Genomic DNA, 22,141 nt, shown 5'->3' with positions numbered 1-22,141 from the left:
TTCCTTCATTTATGAAGCTTAGTTTTGTTGGATACAAAATTCTTGGCTGATAATTGGCTAAGGAAGCTAAAGATAGGGCCTCAATCCCTTCTAGTTTGTAGGGCTTGTGCTGAGAAATCTGCTGTTAATCTGATAGGTTTTCCTTTATAGGTACCTGGTGCTTTTGTCTCACAGCTCTTAAGATTCCTTCCTCCATCTCGACTTTAGATAACCGGATGACTATGTGCCTAGGTCATGATCTTTTTGTGATAAATTTCCTGGGTGTTCTTTGAGCTTCTTGTATTTGGATGTCTAGATCTCCAGCAAGAGTGGGAATGTTTTCCTCAATTATTCCCTCAAATATGTTTTCCAAACCTTTAGATTCCCCTTCTTCCTCAGGAACACCAATTATTCTCAGGTTTAAACAGAAGAGGTAATTTAGATCTTAGATCATTTAACATAATGCTAAACTTCTTGGAGGTTTTGTTCATTTTTAAAAACTCTTTTAAAATTATTTTCTTTGTCTTTGTTGGATGGGGTTAATTCAAAAACCTTGTGTTTGAGTTCTGAAGTTCTTTCTTCTGTTTGTTCAATTCTATTGCTGAGACTTTCCAGTGTATTTCACATTTCTCTAAGCATGTCCTTCATTCCAGAAGTTGTGATTGTTTATTTATGCTATCTATTTCACTGAAGATTTTTCCCTTCATATCTTATATAATTTTTTTTTATTTAATTACATTGAACTTCACCTTTCTCTGGTGCCTCCTTGATTAGCTTAATAATTGATCTTCTGAATTCTTTTTCTGGCAGTTCAGAAATTTCTTCTTGGTTTGGATCCATTGCTGGTGAGGTAGTACAATCTTTTGGAGGTATTAAAGAACCTTGTTTTGTCATACCATCAGAATTGTTTTTCTGGTTCCTTCTTATTTGGGTAGGTTATGTCAGAGAGAAGATCTGGGGCTCAAGGCTGCTGTTTAGATTCTTTTGTCCCATGGGGTGCTCCCTTGATGTAGTGCTCTCCCCCTTCCCCTGTGGATGTGGCTTCCTGAGAGCCAAACTGTAGTGGTTATTTCTCTTCTGGGTTCAGACGCCCAGAGGAGCTACCAGGCTCTGGGCTGGGACTGAGGCGTGTCTGCACAGAGACCTGTGATGTGAACCGTCTTCGGTTTCTCGGCCTTGGATACCAGCACCCGCTCCAGTGGAGGCAGCCAGGGAGTGAAACAGACTCTGTGAGCATCCTTAGTTGTAGTTTTATTGCACCAGTTTTGTGTTGTTTGGCTTTTAGCCAGGAGGTGGTGTTTTCAAGAGAGCGTCAGCTGTAGTAGTATAGGGAGGATCAGGTGGTGGGTAGGGCCCTAGAGCTTCCAAATGATTATGTTCTTTATCTTTGCTATCAGGGCAGGTAGAGAAAGACCATCAGTTTGGGGCAGGATTAGGCATTTCTGAGTTCAGACTCTCTTTGGGTGGGGCTTGCTGCAGCTGCAGTGGGGGATGGGAGTGTGGTTCTCAGGCCCTTCTAGACATTGGCTTAGGCAAAGACTTCATGACCAAAAACCCAAAAGCAAATGCAATAAAAACAAAGATAAATACATGGAATTTAATTAAATGAAAAAGCTTCTACACAGCAAAAGAAACAACCAGCAGAGTAGACAGACAACCCACAGAGTGGGAGAAAATCTTCACAATCTGTACATCTGACAAAGGACTAATATCCAGAATCTACAAGAAACTCAAATCAGTAAGAACAAACAATTCCATCAAAAAGGCAGCTAAGGACATGAATAGACAATTTTCAAAAGGAGATATACAAATGGCCAACAAACATATGAAAAAATGCAAATTATCAGGGAAATGCAAATCGAAACCACAATGCGATACCACCTTGCTCCTGCAAGAATGGCCATGATCAAAAAATCAAAAAATAATAGATGTTGTTGTGTATGTTATGAAAAGGGAACACTTTTACACCACTGGTAGGAATGTAAACTAGTACAACCACTATGGAAAACAGTGTAGAGATTCCTTAAAAAAACTAAGAGTAGAACTACCACTTACTCCAGCAATCCCAATACTGGGTATCTACCCAGAGGAAAATAAGTCATTATATGAATAAGATACTTGCACACCCATAATTATAGTGGAATAATTCATAATTGCAAAAATATGGAATCAGCCAAAATGCTCATCAATTAATGACTGGATAAAGAAATTGTGGTATATATACATACCATGGAATACTACTCAGCCACAAAAAGGAATGAAATATTGGCAAAAGAAACCTGGATGGAATTGGAGACCATTATTCTAAGTGAAGTAACTCAGGAATGGAAAACCGAACACCATATGTTCTCACTCATATGTGGGAGCTAAGCTATGATGTTGCAAAGGCACAAGAATGATACAATGGACTTTCAGGATTCAGGGGAAAGGGTGGGAGGGGGTGAGGGATAAAAGATTACACACTGGGTACAGTGTACACTGCTAGGGTGATGGGTGCACCAAAATCTCAGAAATCACCAGTAAAGAACTTATTCATGTAACCAAACGACACTTATTCCTCCAAAACCTATTGAAATTAAAAAAAAACAAAAAAAAACCCTGAGAGATTAAATGAACTTTTAAAAAAGCTGTAAACAGATACAAATTTAAAAATAAAATTATTACAGTTAAAAGAAAAATCATATAGAAGCTAATTCAGAAATAAAAGTATTTTGCATAAAGATAAACTGTGGTTAGAAAAGTGATGACAACAGTACTCTTTTACATAACTAGGATAATGAGATATAAACTAACCTACCCAGCATCCAGCCCGGAGCCTGAACGCAACTAATCACCAATTCATTAATTTACCATGTTCCTACATTTATATACAGATATTTGTATTAAGCAATGGAAAAATTCTAAAGGAAACAGCATTTATTTTCACTTTCCTTGCAGGAAAATATCAGATACAAAAGGATGGTGTTGAGAAATTACACAAAACGTATTAGACTTAATCAGTGGTCTTCAAAATAGGCAACCCTCTTCAAATGGGAGTATCTTAAAAGTTTCAAGGAATAGATAGTTTTAGAAGCACAGATAGTTTTAAGACCTAGGTAGTTTAAAGGAATTGATCTCTGGGTGTTAAATTTGCTAATGAACTCCTTCCCTAAAACTGTGAGGGTAGAAATTTCCACTTCAAAGAAAATAATCAAGGATTTAAGATTTCTGATTTTTAATGGGAAGTTCGTTCAGGTATTTATTAAAAATTGATGACGATGGATATGAAATAATTAAATATCCTACTGAATATATTAGAAAGAGCCATAAGTTTTATTCTTAAACATCAATATTCACAATCTCCTCAAGATACTGTGAAAACACATTTTGCAATTAAAAAGTTGTTGCTGTCAACATAAAATGTGCAAAGGATTAGATATTTCTTGACACTCTCAGGGAGATATTGAGCAACAAAGTTTGAAAGTCACCATACCAAATCACATCAAAGTTTCATTAACCTCTAAAGTCTAATGCCAAGCTTCTAAATAAGGACCTACTCTACATGTGTTAAGTCCTGGGCTGTCTGAAGTGACAGATAAGCTAAACTAATTCAAGAGCCCTTTGTAGAAATGGTGAGATTTGAGCAGGGTTTTAGGATTGGAAAGCAGGGATCTTGAAGAACTTGAGAAAAGATAAATAAGCCTGAGTGGGGAGGTAGGGGCCAGTAAGCACGTAGTTGTTGGCCGTAGAGGGAGAGTAATGTGCCCAGGTGGAGAAGGGAAATGGTTCTCAGGTCGCAAGACACTTGAGTTCAGGTTTAGGTTTTACTACTTTTTGGCTGAGTCACTTTGAAGAAGTCTTAAGTTTATTTTGAAGATCAAATGAGAGGAAAGACAGGAAAGAAAGTGTTTTTTAAATTGTAAAGTTATAGCCAGGGGTGGTGGCTCATGCCTGTAATCCCAGCACTTTGGGAGGCTGAGGTGGGTGGATCATTTCTGGCCAGGAGTTTGAGGCCAGCCTGGCCAACATGGGGAAACCCTGTCTCTATGAAAAATACAAAAATTACCCAGTCATGGTGGCCTACACCCGTAATCCTGGCTACTCGGGAGCCCAAGGCAGGAGGTTGCAGTGAACCAAGACCATGCCACTGTACTCCAGTCTGGGTGACAGAGAGAGACTCTGTCTCAAAACATAAAATAAAATAAATAAATAAATTGCAAAGTTATAGTACGTATTAGTCATTAAGCCCTTTCCAACTGGGAGCCACTGAATAGCAGCAGTTTGCATGATGGTCAAAAGCATGAGCTCTGGAACAACAGACTAGATGGAAACAAAAACTCCTTTGCCAAAGGTATCATCCTTGCCAGGTTAGCTAAAACCTCTCTATGCCCTACCAGCTTTACGCATAAAATGGAGATAAGAGGCATCCACTTTACAGGGTATCATGAGAGTGAAGTGAGTTAATGAATGTAAAGAGCTAAAAAAAAAAGTGCTCAAAATAGTTGCATTATTGTGGTTGTTGGTGGTATTGTTTAAATTTAAATTTTATTTTATTTAATTTTTACTTTATTTTATTTAAATTTTATTTGATTCTCAAATTGAGATAAAGACATTATCACTAAGTATTTGCTGAATGAGGTCTTTCAGAAAGCAGTTATAGGAGGGGCAGCTAAGTCTACTGAAGGGCTTTCATAATAAAAGTCACTAACATGGGCCTCAGTTTTACAGCAAGAGTATGCGACAATGGTCCAGTGAAGTTCACTGCTGTCATAAATAACAAAGTAACATGCATCTTTTTCTCTTGCTTAAAGTCCAAAAAAGCAAAGGGATCTATTCCATTTTGTTCGACAAGAATAGTTTGTGATGTATTCACTTGGACCATATTTGTTCCTTAAGAGGACGCAATTTATTGGAAATAATTTTGCCATATGGTGCCACATGACACTTTGACCTTACTGAAAGGAGTTCTGACACTGAACAACCAAAAGAGCTTATTTTTAAGCACCCTTACCTATTATTACCATATCAAGCACAGAACCAAAGACAGTAGAATGACACAGCCCTTTGAATTTTGATTGTTATAGTCTATAGTCATTTAAAAACTGTTACTGGAATATTTTTTAAATTACAGGGGTAATTCATAATTCATCATGTATGCTCTTTTTCATAAACACATGTATTATTTATATGTATTATTACATATGCAAATTTATTAATATGCCCATTAATTTAACAAATATGTTTGAGTATTTATTTATTGAAAGGAGAATGAATATATTTTCTTTTCAAAAGACAAGATTGGTGTTCCACCCCACCCCTGACTTTTCAAACCACATTCAGAGCAAATTGCATCGTTTTCCAGAAATTATTTTAAAAGCTTTAACCTGAATCTAGCTTTCATAAATTCTGGCTAAAATCTTGACTAACAATGCAAAAATACAAAGGTCAGAAATGTGTTATTTTAAGAAAAGCATTTAAAAGACGATGTTTTAACTTTTAAAAAGGAGTTCAGGTTACTGTAACTAATGGGAAATGTGCCAGATTGTACTGCTTTCTAACTTCATGCAAGCAATCTAAATGAGCTAAAACTCAGGATATATTCAATATTATGAGATTTTTGCTGACAAATAATATGTACTAAGAAGCAACAGATCAGCATTAGAAATTTTAAAACTTACAAGTATGTCTGGCCAGCGAGTAGTTGGATCCACCACTAGTCAATCCGAATCCCTCAGGAATTTGGCTAGAGCTTCGAGGTCTGGTCAATAGTTTAGGAGGTTCAATTTCAGCACCAAATTCAGCTCCTATTACTCCAAGTAAAACAATAGCAGTAGCTTGCTTCCGTCTTTCCTCATAAGATGTAGAAATTTTTTTCATTTGTGGGACACTTGATAAGCAACCTGAAAACCAAAACATAGAATCTCAATTTAAAACAAATCAATACAAAAAAAAAAAAAAGATATATGATTAGAAAACCATTCGAGACTGCACATTCAGCAAAGAATAGTATTTTCAGCAAATGGCACTAGGACAAAAATGGTTACTCGCATGTAAAAGAAAGAATTTAGACAGACCCCTATCTCTAACCTTCCAAAAAAAAAAAAAAAACCCTGAAAATTGATCATAGTCCTACATACTAAAGCTAAAACAAAAAAACTGTAAGAAGGCAACATAGATGTATATGTTTGTAATTTTGGGTTATATAATGATTCCTTAGATATGAGACCAAAAGCAGGAGTAATTTTTTAAAATTTTTACATAGGATTTCATCAATACTAAAAACTTTTGTGCTTGAAAAGACAGAATCGAGAAAGGATAAAGACAACCCACAGATTCGAGAAACTACTGTCAAATCATCTATCTAATAAAAATTATTTCCAGAATATACAAAAACTCTTATGGCTCAATAATAAGAACAATCTGAATAGATATTTTTCCAAAGTTGCATGAATGATCAATGTGCACATGAAAAGATGCCAAACATCATTAGTCATTAGGAAAATGCAAAGCAAAACCACAATGAGATACTACTTCACATTCACTAGAATGGCTGCAATAAAAAAGACCATTAGAGTGCTGCTGAGGATACACAGAAATGGAAAGCCTCATGCTTTGTTGTTGGGCATGATAAAAATGGCATAACTACTTTGGAGACAGTTTGGCAGTTTCTCAACAGGTTAGACATAGAGTTACCATGTGGCCCAGCAATTTCACTCCAACGTATCTCTCAAACAGAAATGACACACATGTACACACAAAGACTTGTACATGGATGCTCACAGCAGCATTATTCAAAATAGCCTGGGAAACAACTTACATGCCCATCAACTGAAGAATAAAGAAAATGTATTAGGTTGGTGCCAAAGTAATTGCAGTATTTGCCATTACTTTCAGTGGCAAAAACAACAATTACTTTTGTACCAACCAAAGTATATCCATACAAAATTAGATTACTCAGCAATAAAAAACAAATGAAGTACTGATACATACCACAGGAATGACACTGAAAACATTATGCTAAGGGGAAGAAGTTGGTCACAAAAGACCATATATTGTATGATTCCATTTATATGAAATGTTCAGAATAGGCAAATCCATAGAGACAGAAAGCAGATTAGTGGTTGGCTGGAGTGGGGGTAAAATGGTTAACAATGGCTAATTAGTACTAGTCTTAGGGAGTAATGAAAGTGTTCTAAAATTAGATTGAGGTAATATCTGCACAACCCCAAATATGCTAAGAATCACTGAATTCAACATTTTAAAAGGATGAATTTTACAGAACATAAATCTTATCTCAATATATTTTTTTTTAGAAAGATTGCTCATTTAGTAATTTATTAATTTGCCCATTAATTTCACAAATATTTATTGGGCATCTACTTTGGATCAGAAAATTACAAGCATGAAAATAAACAGTTCAGTTTTCTAAGAATCTCACAAGTGCATGAAAAAAAGAGAGTACATTGGATTTAAGACTCAAAGGGTAAGTTTTCCAGGCAATAAGAGGGATGGGCCATACGTGGAGAAGGAGGATGATTATTTTATCCAATATGGCCCAGAATGCAAAACAGCAATCAGGTATTTGAAGAAATACTTGTTACTGCAGCAAAGCTCAGCACAGTTTTATATTCAGAAGAAAGATTAGAAGGATACTCAAAAATAATTAAAACAATTTTATATATTTATTAGAATATCAATAAAAAGGGAATAATAGGAATTATCTAATACATAATATTACTTCTTAAAATTTCCTTTCTTAACCTCACTCTTGCTACATTTTTTAAGACTTATACAGTTCTGCCCCTTTTTAGTTCTACTCTATTCTAAAAATAGTCTACCATTATTTTTTGCTTGATATTTATTATGCAATATTATAAGCATCCACAGAATTAGTAGAAAATATATAAAGAAATCATGATGAACATGTATACAACTAACGAACTTTATAAAATACTGATGTTTTTCCAAAGGTTTCCAATTTTTATAAAGTAATTAACTAACCTGGGTATTATCAAAGCCCACCATGGACTGTGTCTTGACCTCACTGCCTTGCCCTCCTGCCCTAAAGGTCACCACAATTCTGACCTTATCAAATTTTATATCTATTATATAATTATACCAATGTTACCTGAAATAAATTAATATATTTTCTGGCCTTGAACTATGCTTCCATATCTGGGGTAAACCCTGGATAAACAAATGTATGCATGGATAAGCAGTGACAGATTGGTAACACCAACAGATAAACACACCAACAGACAGACCCTGAACTAAATTTGCTAATAAGCTTTTTTATATCCGTGCCCATAAGTGAGATTGGTCTATAATTTTCTTTTCATATTCTACACTTAGTATCAACATAATACAAGCCTCAAAAAACCAGTTAAGTAACGTTCACTCTCTCAGTCCCTGAGGTTCCCCTTCCATCATTCCTTAAAACCAGTTGAAGGATTCTTGAAGTTTCATGAAAATTATCCTCTGAAACTATTGAGTCTGCATCTTGAGACACTCCCTGTCTGCAGTCACAGGGTAGGATATGGTGGCAAAAGCAGCAGGATGAAGGAAGGAATATTTATTACGAATTCATATTATTTCAGAGCTCCTTATTTAGTTTGACTTTCTTCTTCTTGAGTCATTTCTGGCAGATTATAATTTTAAAAGAATTATCTATTTCATCTACATTTTCAAATTTATTGGTATGAAATTATTTAGTGTTCTCTACATGATTTAAAAAAACTCAAGTACAGCAGCAGCTATGGGTCCTTTAAACATTGTGCATTTATACCTTCTCTAATATTATTTTTCATGCTTAAAGTTTTGCTGGAAATATATGTTTTATCAGATTATTTTTGTTTTGGTTTTTATTTTTATTTTTGTACAGACTGGGTTTCACTATGTCTCCCAAGGTGGTCTCGTACTCCTGGCCTCAAGCGATCTTCCTGCCTTTGCCTCCCAAAGTGCAGGGATTACAGGCATGAACCACTGTGCCCAGCCTCAAATTAGTTTTAAAAAGTACTTTGGTTTTGATCTTTTGTATTATGGCTTTCTATCTTATTAATTTCTGCTCTTATTTTTATTATTTCTCCTTCTACTGTCTTTAGATTATCTCTTTCTTCTCTCTGTTTTGCTTCTAGTTTCCATGTTGAATAGCACTCACTTATTTTCACTATTTTACATTATGGTTAACATTGCCAGTCACATATTTAATACATGCATTTCCCTCTTCTTCTTTATCAATTCCTTCCTGAGTAGCAATGCACTCAGATCTTTTTGATGTCCTTTCAGGAACTGAGGAAGCCATAGCCAAGTTCCTGGCTTTAAACTTTATTCATGATGTATTTTAAGTCCTCTTTAGCTCATAGGAGCCAAAAGCCTGCTTCTGGAAAGCAGCTAATGGTTTCGGCCCAGATCATTACATTTCTATTTCATTACTGGTCCACAGAGATATCTTTTTTGAGCTTAGTTATGTCTCTTTGGTTTTCTCTTTGTATATTTTATCCATCATAGCATGTATTTGGCACAGAAGGATTAAAAAAGTGAACTCCTGGAGCCATCTTGATTGGAGGTCAGCTTTCTGCTCTTTCTAATATTAATCCACCCAATTTTTCTGGCCACTTTCCGTTCTTTGCACTATATGTTGATTAAATGAGTATAACAAGGGTCACTCAAAGCTCAGTATGCCAACCCGGAAATTAGCAGCAAGGCCCTCTGAATAGTTTTTGGTATTTTGTTTCATTTTATCTATTTATTTTACTTTGTCCTTCTGTATTACTGGAGGTAAGGCAAACTAAAGAGGTGCCAAACCACGAGAGCAAATGTATGGCAAGCTGAAGACTTCTAACCTATAGCTAACTGAAAGCCATTGAATAGTTTTGTATAAAGTGGTGATGTTACATTCATTCACTGTTGGATCATGGTAGTGGCAGTATGGTGGATGAACTGTGAGGTCAAACAAGACTGGTGTCAAGGAAAACCAAAAGAAGACTCACACAATGATCAGGTGAAGAACAATAAGAACCAATGGTGGTGGCAGTTCATTCCATCCATTATTGAACTCAGTTATTCAACATGTAAGAATTGCAGGTCTTGTGTATGCCTGGCATTATGCTACATAAAAATTAATACAGTTAAGAAAAGTAAAGCCCTGCCCTCATTGAACTTAACGGCTACTAAACAGGCATTGGAAATGTGTAGGTTACAGAACCAATGAGAACTTTCTGGATCGAAAAAACGTTATGTTTAAGAACTTAAAGCATGAAGGAGTCTGTGGATTTCTATTTCAAGGACAGGTAAGCTGGCTGGAACTCTATAACCCTAGAGGAGAACTGCAGAAAATGAGGCAGGCAAGGGTCAGATCATATATGATTCTGTAAGTCATATGCACATTCCAATTTGTATCCCACAAACAGCGGGAAGGTATGCAAATGGGTTTTAAACTACAGAACAGCTTAATTAGATTTAGGGTTTCCAAAATCGACTGTAAGCATAGTATAAAGAATATTAGAAGCGGGGTGATCATTTGGGGGTACTGTAGAAATCAAGATGAGAGATTACAGTGGATTTGGTTTTGTGATGTTAAACAGAAGACACAGGAAGTGGAGAGCTTTACAATACATGGTGAGGTCTGAGAAGATGGAAATATGGCAGAAAATTTTGAGATGACATATCCTAAGTTCTTTTAAAAAATACTGATTAAAACAAAACAGAACAAAACAGAACAAAACAACCCTGGCAACAAAAGTAGATACAGCCTTTCCAGAAGCTGACTTTAAAAAACTTCTGGAGGACATGACTTTATAGTATACACTTTAAATTCCATTATTTAGCTGTGCGGAAAGACACAAAAAAATCTGGATGTTGGCAAGAAGACCTAGTTGAGTCTAAGAAATGGAAATTATAGGATATTATAAAGAATCTAATAATTGAAAGTGAGAAAGTGGCATTAAAGTATGTAAGGGAAAAAGGTGGGTTGGTTATCTAGAAAACTAAGATGGTAACACCGGAGTATTACTTACTTGGATTCCTAAAATATTTGGTGCAATTATGAGTATAAAAAAGAGTTCTTGTTGTTGCTGTTATGGTTTCTTAGCTTCTGTACATCATATTTTATTTTTTCTTTAAGTTAGTTCTGGATGTTTGCCATTCACTTTTAGGTAGTGTAGAGAAAGAAAAAATCGAAAAGGAGCCCACAAATAATAGATTTATCTTTAAAACTATTCTGATTGCTCATGTAAAAGTTTAGTTATGACCCATTTTCTTAATTTGTTGAATTTCGTATAGGATATTTCTGATCATATGCAGGTTGATTAATAATGATGATCCTCCAATGTTACAAATTATTTTGTCATGATAAATCATATTTTGTGAATTATATTTCTTTTTTTTTTTTGAGACGGAGTCTTGCTCAGTCGCCCAGGCTGGAGTGCTGTGGCCAGATCTCGGCTTACTGCAAACTCCGCCTCCTGGGTTTACGCCATTCTCCTGCCTCAGCCTCCCAAGTAGCTGGGACTACAGGCGCCCGCCACCTCGCCCGGCTAGAATTATATTTCTTATAAAAATATTTTAAATTAATATTTAAAATATCTTCTAGTCTGATACCAAAGTATGCATTTCTCTCTCTTCATGGAAATTTTCTAGCTTTTTAAAGACAGAGAGGAAATGTCAGTAAAAAAAGTATTAGCAGGTGTATGCTATTACAGATTCAAAGTATGACACCAATCTGTGATAGCTATGGTAACTAAAGGGAAGAAACCACCTAAATGCGCCACCATACTAAGAAGAAAAAAAAATCAATAATCATTGCCTCTGTGTTTAGAAGGACCTTAATTCTAGAAAAACTGATATTTAACATTTTGATAATCTGTATCTCAGGATATGCATTTAAAACCAATTTTGTTTATGTATAAGAACAGGCACAAGGAGGAAAAGCTCTGTGGCACTGCATCTAGATTCATGTACTACATATTTTACTCTTTACATAGCATTCTTGAAACAGGAAGCAAACCCAGCTCCCCTCCCCCATGTCTCAGCAAGAGCATGCTCCATAACAATAGTTCAAAGGAAAGCTCTATTCTGCAGTTGCACTGATTGTTCTGTCAGCTGACCTCTGCAGAAGGGAATTGCTAACCGCTGCCTTGCTCCTTAGCTGACAAATGAATGATCGCAGCTCCATCTATTTTCACTATGGCTGCCTCTAGCCCAGGTGCTCAGACAGAGAGCCTGGTGTGACATCTTAGATCAAGATGAATTGGCACAAACTCCTGATCCAAGATTGTTTTATACCATTTAATTTAGTTTCTTCCCCTGCTTGGATGAGCACAGCTCTGGTTATGGATTTCTATTCTAATGTACTGAAGCAGGCCCTGAAAGAAGCCAATGAAGCAGCTGCTGGAGCAAGGGACTGCAGGGATACTGATCAATAGGCAAGGCATTGACCCCAGCCGTTCAGCTTCTGCAACGGCCACTGCTTGAAGCGGGAGGGGGCAGAGAAGCACACATGGGCTGCTTCCAGTAGGAAATGAAACAACAGGGGCATTTGGTGAGCTCCGCCTCCATCCCTGGTCCCCTACCTTCTTTATGTTCCTTTTGTTTAATTGCCTCAATTTTGTCTTAACTCCCACTCCAGGGGAAGGAATTAAGACTTTAGGGAAGTTTTAACAGTGTACTTTCAAACAGTCATTTGTAAATTTTATCCCTAAGCTAATAGAAAGAATCGTAACAGGTGCCCTCTGCTAAGTGCCCAAAATATGAAATCTTAATTAGCTGTCAAATACATCACTTGGTGTAGTTTAAAGGTTGGCACATCCATAGGCTCATAAGAACACCATCCAACTGGCAATTAACACTACTGATGCTGAAATTCTACAGTATGTAATTTTTGTCAGTATTCAGATCTAAAAAGATGATAGCCCTTCATTAACAAGGAAAGAGGTAAAAAAGAAGCAGAGGAGTCCCTAAAGGAGACACTGACTGATTAGTGATTCTGTAAGGTAGAGATGCCCATCCCTGCCACTGTTCTAAAAATAATACGGCAATTTCTCATTCCTATAATTTTTCAAATTTGGAAATATCTTTAAATTATTGGCTTGCCTGTACTTTCTTTTAATAGAAGAAATATATAATTAGTTGCAATGTTTTCCTACAAATAAAATGACAACCAAATGGAAGATTTTGAGATATTAAAAATAAAATAATTCTGTAAAAGTAAACCTTTCTACAGTTTCATTTGTCTCATGAAAATGTGGTATTTTTTTCACAGAGACATACATGCCTCCATTTAATCATGCTAAGGGGTGACATAGAGATCCATTTTCTTGACAGGACGGTTGATCACCCTATCACAGTAAGAAAATTAATACCTTCAACTAGCCCTGTGTGGAAAACAGAAGCTACATGAGATGGTAAAGGACATTGATGTTCTACATTTTAAGTTGCAAACAGAATACATGTTCTGTGTGAAAATGATACGTAGTCTCATTATTGGGTTACTTATAACAAAATATGAGGCTTTAATTTTGATTAAAACAACCATTTACTTCATACAGTTTTCTTCAAAAGTACATAATTGTCTTCAGATTTAGCATAATTGACTCTAGATTTACACAAACAGGAGTAAACACTTTACTTACAGCTTAACTAGAATACAGGTAAAATATTTGAGAAGTGTAAGCTATTTAAAGGGCTATGAGGTATTGATTACTTCATTTAAAAAGCAGTCAGAGAGTGCGACCAAGAGGTCAAGATAAATTTAACAGTTTGAAGCACTTTACTAAATAACTCTAAAGATCATGTTAATTGGCTTTGTGCAGTGCTAGGGCAAAATTAATTTTATCCTAGCTAACAATAAAAGGATTAAAAGACATATTAAGTTCTTGGGTTTTAACTGGAATAGGAATCAATGGATTTGAATTAAGGCTAAAGGCGGTTTTATGAGAGATGGACTACTAGCAGATACTTTATATGTGCTATTAGCCATACATTGATGGGGCTCTATCATTGCATTAGGTATTAAACCTTAGATAAGTAGATACCACCAATTTACTACTCTGAGAATACATTTTCAGAACTGTGCTTTGACCTGAAAATACTGTTCTCAAACATTCAATTCTTTATTTAGAAATGAGTGTCATAATACTTGTTACAGCTGACTTAACATACATGTAAGTACATTTCTAGTAAAAATCAAAATAATGTAGTTGAACTCAGTCAGAACTCCCTTTAAGATAACTATGTTGAAAACATAAACTATAAAATAAACATATAATTAGGATTTTTTTTAACCCAACACATTATATTAAGATTTGTGTTAACATAACAATTTTATACCAGAAATTTGTGGCACAAGATGGAGTCCAAATGACATTCACATTGATACAAATATTTTCTAAATTTGGTATAAGTTGCAATATACCCTAAAACACCTTTGAAAGCTCAGAAATGTCTATTTGTTCATAATAAAAATATACAATAAAAGTGTTTCTTTACTTTTAAATATTTAATAATATGTTTGAGAATCATATGTATAGAAAGATAATTTGGTTTTACTATTTGCAGCCTGGCAAATTGAAAAATACAATTTGCATTTAATAAGACACAGTTTTAAAAATAGATAAACGTGACTTTGTAAGACTTTACATAAATGACTAGAAAAACAGTGAGTTGCAAGATCTCACAGCAGAAAACTAAATGGTAACATGTAGAGACTAAAATAATTTGGATTAAGCTAGAAAATACTTTCTATTATGGTTCTTTACAGCCTTGTTTCATTTGCAATAAAGTGTATTTGCTAATATTAGATTTTGATTAATTATTAAAGACCAAGAGCAAACTTAGCAAAGTGAACTTTGTTAGTTTAATACTGACATCCTGGAGTACCAGCGAACTTTCATAATTAAGACACGATTTACTATGCACAATGTCTGCATATAGTTAGAATAAATAGTCTGCGCACATCATTCAAAGCCCTACAAATGTTAGTCAATAAAGCTACAAAAGAATTCTTTCTATTTTAAGACCAGTAAAATATTCTTCTAAAATTTTCATTTTAATTTATTTCTCTTTTCTCAGTCCCAAGGATACTTTAAATGTGATATGGCATTATCAGCACACCCTGACTATAAAAAGCATATATAAAATTGTATACTGTACTGAGTTTAAAGCAATACATGAGAGTGAAATGTGTCCAATCAAAATACATTTCAAACTAGATCTTCGAAAGTGAGTTACATTCAAATTGTCTTTAGATGTACTTTGATCAGAATAACTTAACCTTTCTCCTGACTACTATCCAAATTGAGGTTGGGCATGGTGGCTCACACTTGTAATTCCAGCACTTTGGAAGCTGAGGCAGGAGGATTGCTTGAGCCCAGGAGTTCAAGGCCAAACTGGGCAACACAGTAAGATCCCATCTCTAAATTAATTAATTAATTAAATAGATAGGTCGGGCGCGGTGGCTCAAGCCTGTAATCCCAGCACTTTGGGAGGCCGAGACGGGCGGATCACAAGGTCAGGAGATCGAGACCATCCTGGCTAACACGGTGAAACCCCGTCTCTACTAAAAAATACAAAAAAAACTAGCCGGGCGAGGTGGTGGGCGCCTGTAGTCCCAGCTACTCCGGAGGCTGAGGCAGGAGAATAGCGTGAACCCGGGAGGCGGAGCTTGCAGTGAGCTGAGATCCGGCCACTGCACTCCAGCCTGGGCGACAGAGCGAGACTCCCTCTCAAAAAAAAAAAAATTGATATACCTGGCTGCCTAATGGAATGCTAACAATTTATTTTTAAGATCTATCTTTTTAATTATCATTGTATGCTGGTAATCATATGTTAATTCTATATTTACATACACATAAATACATTACATGTACATAATTATGCATGCACACATAAGTATATAGCATTCTTAGTGAAGGTACCAAGACATGATATCTAAGCAAGCTAGAACGACACTTTTGAGATTTTTTTTTTTTTTTTTTTTTTGAGACAGAGTCTCGCTCTGTCGCCCAGGCTGGAATGCAGTGGCCGGATCTCAGCTCACTGCAAGCTCCGCCTCCCGGGTTTACGCCATTCTCCTGCCTCAGCCTCCCAAGTAGCTGGAACTACAGGCGCCCGCCAACTCGCCCGGCTAGTTTTTTGTATTTTTAGTAGAGACGGGGTTTCGCCGTGTTAGCTAGGTTGGTCTCGATCTGCTGACCTCGCAATCCACCCGTCTCGGCCTCCCAAAGTGCTGGGATTACAGGCTTGAGCCACCGCGCCCGGCCACTTTTGAGATTTTTTAAAACATGTTTTAGAATCATAATGAGAAAAATGTTGGCCCTCAGTGGAGTTTTCACAGTGTAAATAAATTGTTTCCTATATGTATGGCTCAAACATTTTCCATACCTACTTGCTATTCTTAGGGTTGCTAAAGGAGGGATAAAGTACAATGCCATAAAAATGTCAAATTTTCTCAGATATATAACAATAGTCTTTCAAAAAAGCTTGCTAACAATAGGCAAAAAAAAATCTTAAAAATAAACAAAAATCTTTTAATATTCATTTTTAAAACAACTTGGTTTTAAAAGAATTTAAAATGCTACAGAAGTCATCCAATGGAAGTCAAATACTTCAAAGCTGAATTTATTAAATGGGAACACACAAAGACATAGATTGGTGACAATCCAGGTTGGGAGAAAGGACTCAATATCTCGCTGTTCTGCTGGCGAATCCACGTTTCATAGGCTTATGTGGAGGACGAATGTTATGTTGTGGACCCATGCCATTCTAAATGTATATAATTAAGTTCTTCTCCTAAACCAAATGTGTTTATATGAAATTATATATTATTTTCTTTTTTTTTTTTTTTTTTTTTGAGACGGAGTCTCGCTCTGTCGCCCAGGCTGGAGTGCAGTGGCCGGATCTCAGCTCACTGCAAGCTCCGCCTCCCGGGTTTACGCCATTCTCTCGCCTCAGCCTCCCGAGTAGCTGGGACTACAGGCGCCCGCCATCTCGCCCGGCTAATTTTTTGTATTTTTTTAGTAGAGACGGGGTTTCACCATGTTAGCCAGGATGATCTCGATCTCCTGACCTCGTGATCCGCCCGTCTCGGCCTCCCAAAGTGCTTGGGATTACAGGCTTGAGCCACCGCGCCCGGCCGAAATTATATATTATTTTCATTTGTTAGCATAACTTAGAGCTCTGCAATTTCTACAAAATATGTCAAATAAATTTTAGTGATACAAAAAAATAAAACTGTACATGGTTGTATGGCCAACATGTAAATTTCAACCTGTGCACCTAAAGTCAATAAGATAAAGTGTTTAAAAAGTTTTCTGTGTCTTCTTCTTTGCCTCCTATCAAGAAAATGAACTGATTAAAAATGGCTGTCATAGGGCACTTCAACATTTACTTTCAAATTTTCACATTATTATCAAAGCTAGTGTGTGTACAGCTAATCCTGTGTTAGCGGCATAAGAATTTCCCCCACTGTATTAAACACATATTTTAGTTGCTTTGTGACACATCTGCCAATGTTTTCCTCACATCTACTGACAGAACATATGGAATTTGCTCCCCAAATCTAAGAGGCTTTTGCTGCTGTTGCTTCTGTGTTACTTCCCCCCTCACTTGAAAACTGAAGTAAACAAACATGCTATTAATTTGTATGTATGCACGATAGCCCCCTGCTGGAACACAATAGGTTCTGCAAATGCATATTTCTTTCTGTAGCTGCTGATTAAGCCATTCTGAAATAATGCCTCTTGTATACACATGTATTACGTTGTGTGTACATTTGACAAAATTGACAAAGCTATTTTCCATTAAATCAGATAAATGCAAAATATATGACCACTCTAAAATGATTCTCTTTTTCAAAGAAATAATATAATCACTCCTCTGAAGGTGTGTCAATTATTTTGATAATCAGAAATCTTAAGCTTTGAGGGCAATTCACATATTTTTTGAGTAATTCATGAAACAATTTCTTATTTCTCACAAAGATCCTGTTCTATACCTATTTTCCCACCATCTGCATCATCTTAGATTTCCCTTTATTCTCTTCCTGAATAACAAGTTAATTTTTTTCTTTGCCTTTACTATTAGGGCAAACATTCTCAGTTTGAAAGGAAATTGAGATTTTAGTAATCCCAAGTATCTAAGACGGCTAAGTAATCAGAAGTCTTATAGGTAAAAACTATCTCCAAAAATGTCCCACTTTTGCTTCAGTTGACCTTTCAAAGGTGAATCTGATACATAAGGCAAATTTTAGAAACTACAAATTGTAACACTGAGACCATTATCGGCATTTCCATGAGAAAAGGAACATTTCAGAAACACAGTGGTTAGTGCCTTGTAAAATTATACAAATCTGAAAACACAGCAAATCATTCTCAGATATTTTCTCATAGTTACTACTTAGAAAAAGAAACTCTGACAATGAGATTTACTTATAAAAATAGTGGAGTAGACATGGTACGTTTCTGTAAAAGATCAAAAAGAAAACATGAGACAACAGTTGGTGGACTGGTAGAATACCTCCTATGAAGATTTTATATCTGTGTATTACAGCACAGTAAGAAATAAACCTAACGTCATTTTTATTTATAAAATGACAAATCATTTACTGGATTCACTTTAAAAATATTTTCACCTGGGTAATTATCAATTCAGTGATATAAAACTGAGATGAAAAAGGCCTTGCCCTACTTCAGAGCCATTAACAAGTATATCTGTTCATTTATAAGGAGTATCTGTAGTATTTATTTTTTAAAATTATATCGCAATAATGAAACAATGACATGTGACTGAAAGTGATCATTTTTTAAAGGTTCGTTTGGAATAAATTAGAACCTCTAAAGGATCTCTAGGTTTGAAAAATGATCACCTTATTTTATGTTATTTTTTCTTCTGCTTTCTTTACTGTAAGTGAGATGTCAAGTAGAAATAAAGGAGCATAGTTAGGGGCAACATAGTATCTTAGAAATTAATGCCCACACCTTTGTGGTAACTGCAGATCTTGGAAAAACTGTGGTGGTAAAGCCCAGAGCAAAGTTTGATAGTAAAGACTTTAATTACCCAGTCCACAGGTAGCAGCCATACATTAGATTGTATCTTTTTATTCAACTATCCTATGTATTATTGGAACTTGATAAACACTAACATATTGAACAATTTTTTTAAGAAGTAAAGAAATTTAAAGAAGAGATATAAAAGATTTAAAGAAAAAATAAATTAAGAGAAAGAAATAAAGACATGTAAAGGCAAAATAGGTCAAAAACAATTTAGAATTTTAATTCACTAATCACATTAACAAATGATCAAGAAAGCAAATCCTTAAAGAAGAAAAAGATAAATAAGTAAAAGCAAGCTAAGCATTTATACTAAAAGTTTAAATGCCACAGACAAACTAAATCATAGCCTCAGGCTATTAAGTATACATTCATTATTAGTCCAAAATTTTTTTAAAAAGTCGTCTAACAAGGCCAAGGAAATATGCATATTGGTAAGTGGCTTATGCCAATTTTTCCAGAGATTTCTAAGTAGCTTCAGAGAGCTTGAAGAAATAGAAAGCCTGAATGGTTATTAGATAGCTACACATAATTTTCATTTCTGATCTTGTTACATGTTTTGGGTTTTCATTATTTTTAAGCTGTATGTAGAGAAACGTATTATGTGGCCATAAAATTATTTCAGATGATTTTAAAACTATTTTACATTTCCTCATTTTATGAGGGAGATAAGCAGTCTGTCAAATTAATTCTAGTTGTTATTTGGCAAATTTTTTTCATAGACCTTTTTCTATATACATAATTTCTTTTGCTATATAACTTTTTAAATGAGCATGAGATATTAAAATGTACTAATATTCTTTCCTGTAACTACTTTATAGGATTTTCTATTATCTAATTAATTTCACTTAGAATTTGGCTCTGAGGTGCCTCTCTCGCAAATATCAAACTGAAACAGCTTTAAATTACTGAATTTTTTTGCACAATTACTCCAATGTTTACCTTAGCACATACGCCTAGAGATACTGAATATCTAACTCATTCATGTATTACAACTATGCATTTGGAAACGCTACTACTCCTGAAATAAACAGTAAGGGAAAAGTCTAATGTTTGCCTAGATAGGTATGATACCTAAGATGCCATGCCATTTTTCCAAAACTAATTTTAAAACAATCTGTTTCTGCTATATGATACAACAAAATCATTTCCTCAAAATTCTCTCTATCTCCCTCCCAATGATTTGAATCATTAGGTTGCTCTGGAATTGTGAAGAGATGGCTTTCTAATCTCTTAATTAGTCTTTTATTAAGATAGAGATAACAGCATATATAAACACCTAGAAAATATATATATGTATCGATGTTGGGTAAACATACATCCTCAAGATGGCTATTATTGTACTTAAACTTCTGAGATTTAAAAAAAATTTTTTTATGCTGGGTGTGGTGGCTCATGCCTGTAATCCCAGCACTTTGGGAGGCCAAGGCATGCAGATGGCTTGAGTTCAGGAGTTCGAGACCAGCCTAGGCAACATGGTGAAACCGCATATCAACTAAAAAAAAAAGAAATTAAAAAAAAAAAAGCCAGGTGCGGTGGTTAGTGCCTGTAGCCCCAGCTACTCAGGAGGCTGAGATGGGAGTATCGCTTGAATCCAGGGGGTGGAGGTTGCAGTGAGCTGACATTGTGCCACTGCACTCTAGCCTGGAAAACAGTGTGAGACCCTGTCTCAAAAAAAAGAAAAGAAAAGAAAAGAAAAGAAAAGAAAAGAAAAGAAAAGAAAAGAAAAGAAAAGAAAAGAAAAGAAAAGAAAAGAAAAGAAAGGAAAGAAAGAAAGAAAGAAAGAAAGAAAGAAAGAAAGAAAGAGAAAGAGAGAGAGAAAGAGAAAGAAAGAAAGAAAGAAAGAAAAAGAAAGAAAGAAAGAAAGAAAAAGAAGAAAGAAAGAAAGAAAGAAAAAAGAAAGAAAGAAAGAAAGAAAGAAAGAAAGAAAGAAAGAAAGAAAGAAAGAAAGAAAGAAAGAAAAAGAAAGAAAGAAAGAGTTGATGCATAATAGATGTACATAATTTCAGGGTATGTTTGATAATTTAATACAATCATGTAATTTGTAAAGATCAAATAAGTGTAACTGAGATATTCATCACCTTAAATATTTGTCTTTTCTTTATGCTAGAAATGCTCAAATTATTCTCTTTTAGTTATTCCAAAATATACAATAAGCTCCGAGACTTTCTGGCAGGACAAAAAAAGGAACATAAAGTCAAGAGGAGATAAACTTTACTGAGAACTCCTACCACCACTGCCATAAAATCACCAGTGTCAGTATCACGAATATTGCCATATAAGGGCTCAACACAGACAAAAGCAATCTAAAGCAAGAATTTAATATGTGCCTATCATTTCTCTGAAACATAATTTCTCTTATTAGCAAAAGAAAAAATAATTTATCTAATACTTAATCCAATGTGTTTTTGATTTCTAAAAAACACTCAATAAGAAATAGTATTTACTCATAGAAAAAAAAACTTTCAAAATATGTTAAAGATAAAAAGTTCCTCCATTTTAAAAACATCAACAAAAACCTGAAGTCCATCTTGTACTTAAGGTGATTCATACACCTACTGATACTGTATTTGTTATAAGGACATAATTATATGCCTACTACAGTCACTTTCCAGATTCTTAAAAACAAAACAGAAAAATCATTAAGATTTAAAAAAACAAAAAACATATCGGAAGCTGAGTGTGTAAAGCATCTCTTAGGTCCAAGATAAGATGACTGGGTGAATTTCAAAATGTTAGAGAAAAAAGGAGATCATAGAGCTGCTCTTTTAATCAGACCAACAGATATTTTATAGATAAGGAAAGTTAAGTAGGTGAGTTCTTCAAGTCACAAGGTGAAGAGCACAAACAGAGTGGGTATTCCTGGCAACATCATTCCAGATAGATCACCAGGATCTTCACTGGCCTATAATTTCAGTGTTTATTGCAGAGAAATTAGTTAATATTTGATGCCTACTCCAACATGAATCTCTATTATGTATCTTCAAACTTTGTGTAGTTTTAAATGTTTCTTTAAAATAATAAGCAAGCAAAATTTATAATTAGAAAAAAGTCTTAAAAAAGTTTTGGACCATGGTATCTAACATGATATATATTCAGTACAGAGCTATACAAAAAATGTAGAAATACCAGAAGAGATA

At 35.0% G+C, this 22,141-nt stretch overlaps 1 protein-coding gene across 3 annotated transcripts in view; it reads right to left on the bottom strand.

The window, feature by feature from the left end:
* WDR7 (WD repeat domain 7) overlaps positions 1-22,141 on the bottom strand; it is a 400,989-nt gene that overhangs the window by 152,317 nt on the left and 226,531 nt on the right. For all 3 annotated transcript variants that reach the window (XM_030925915.1, XM_030925916.1, XM_030925918.1), the window contains exon 20: positions 5,637-5,858. In XM_030925915.1, the coding sequence (XP_030781775.1) occupies positions 5,637-5,858 (222 nt within the window). The remainder of the gene's footprint in view (positions 1-5,636; positions 5,859-22,141) is intronic.

Source organism: Rhinopithecus roxellana, chromosome 21, assembly GCF_007565055.1.
Source record: "Rhinopithecus roxellana isolate Shanxi Qingling chromosome 21, ASM756505v1, whole genome shotgun sequence".
NCBI lineage: Eukaryota > Metazoa > Chordata > Mammalia > Primates > Cercopithecidae > Rhinopithecus > Rhinopithecus roxellana.
The sequence above is the reverse complement of the archived record's forward strand: the minus strand, read 5'-3'. Positions and strand labels throughout refer to the sequence as shown.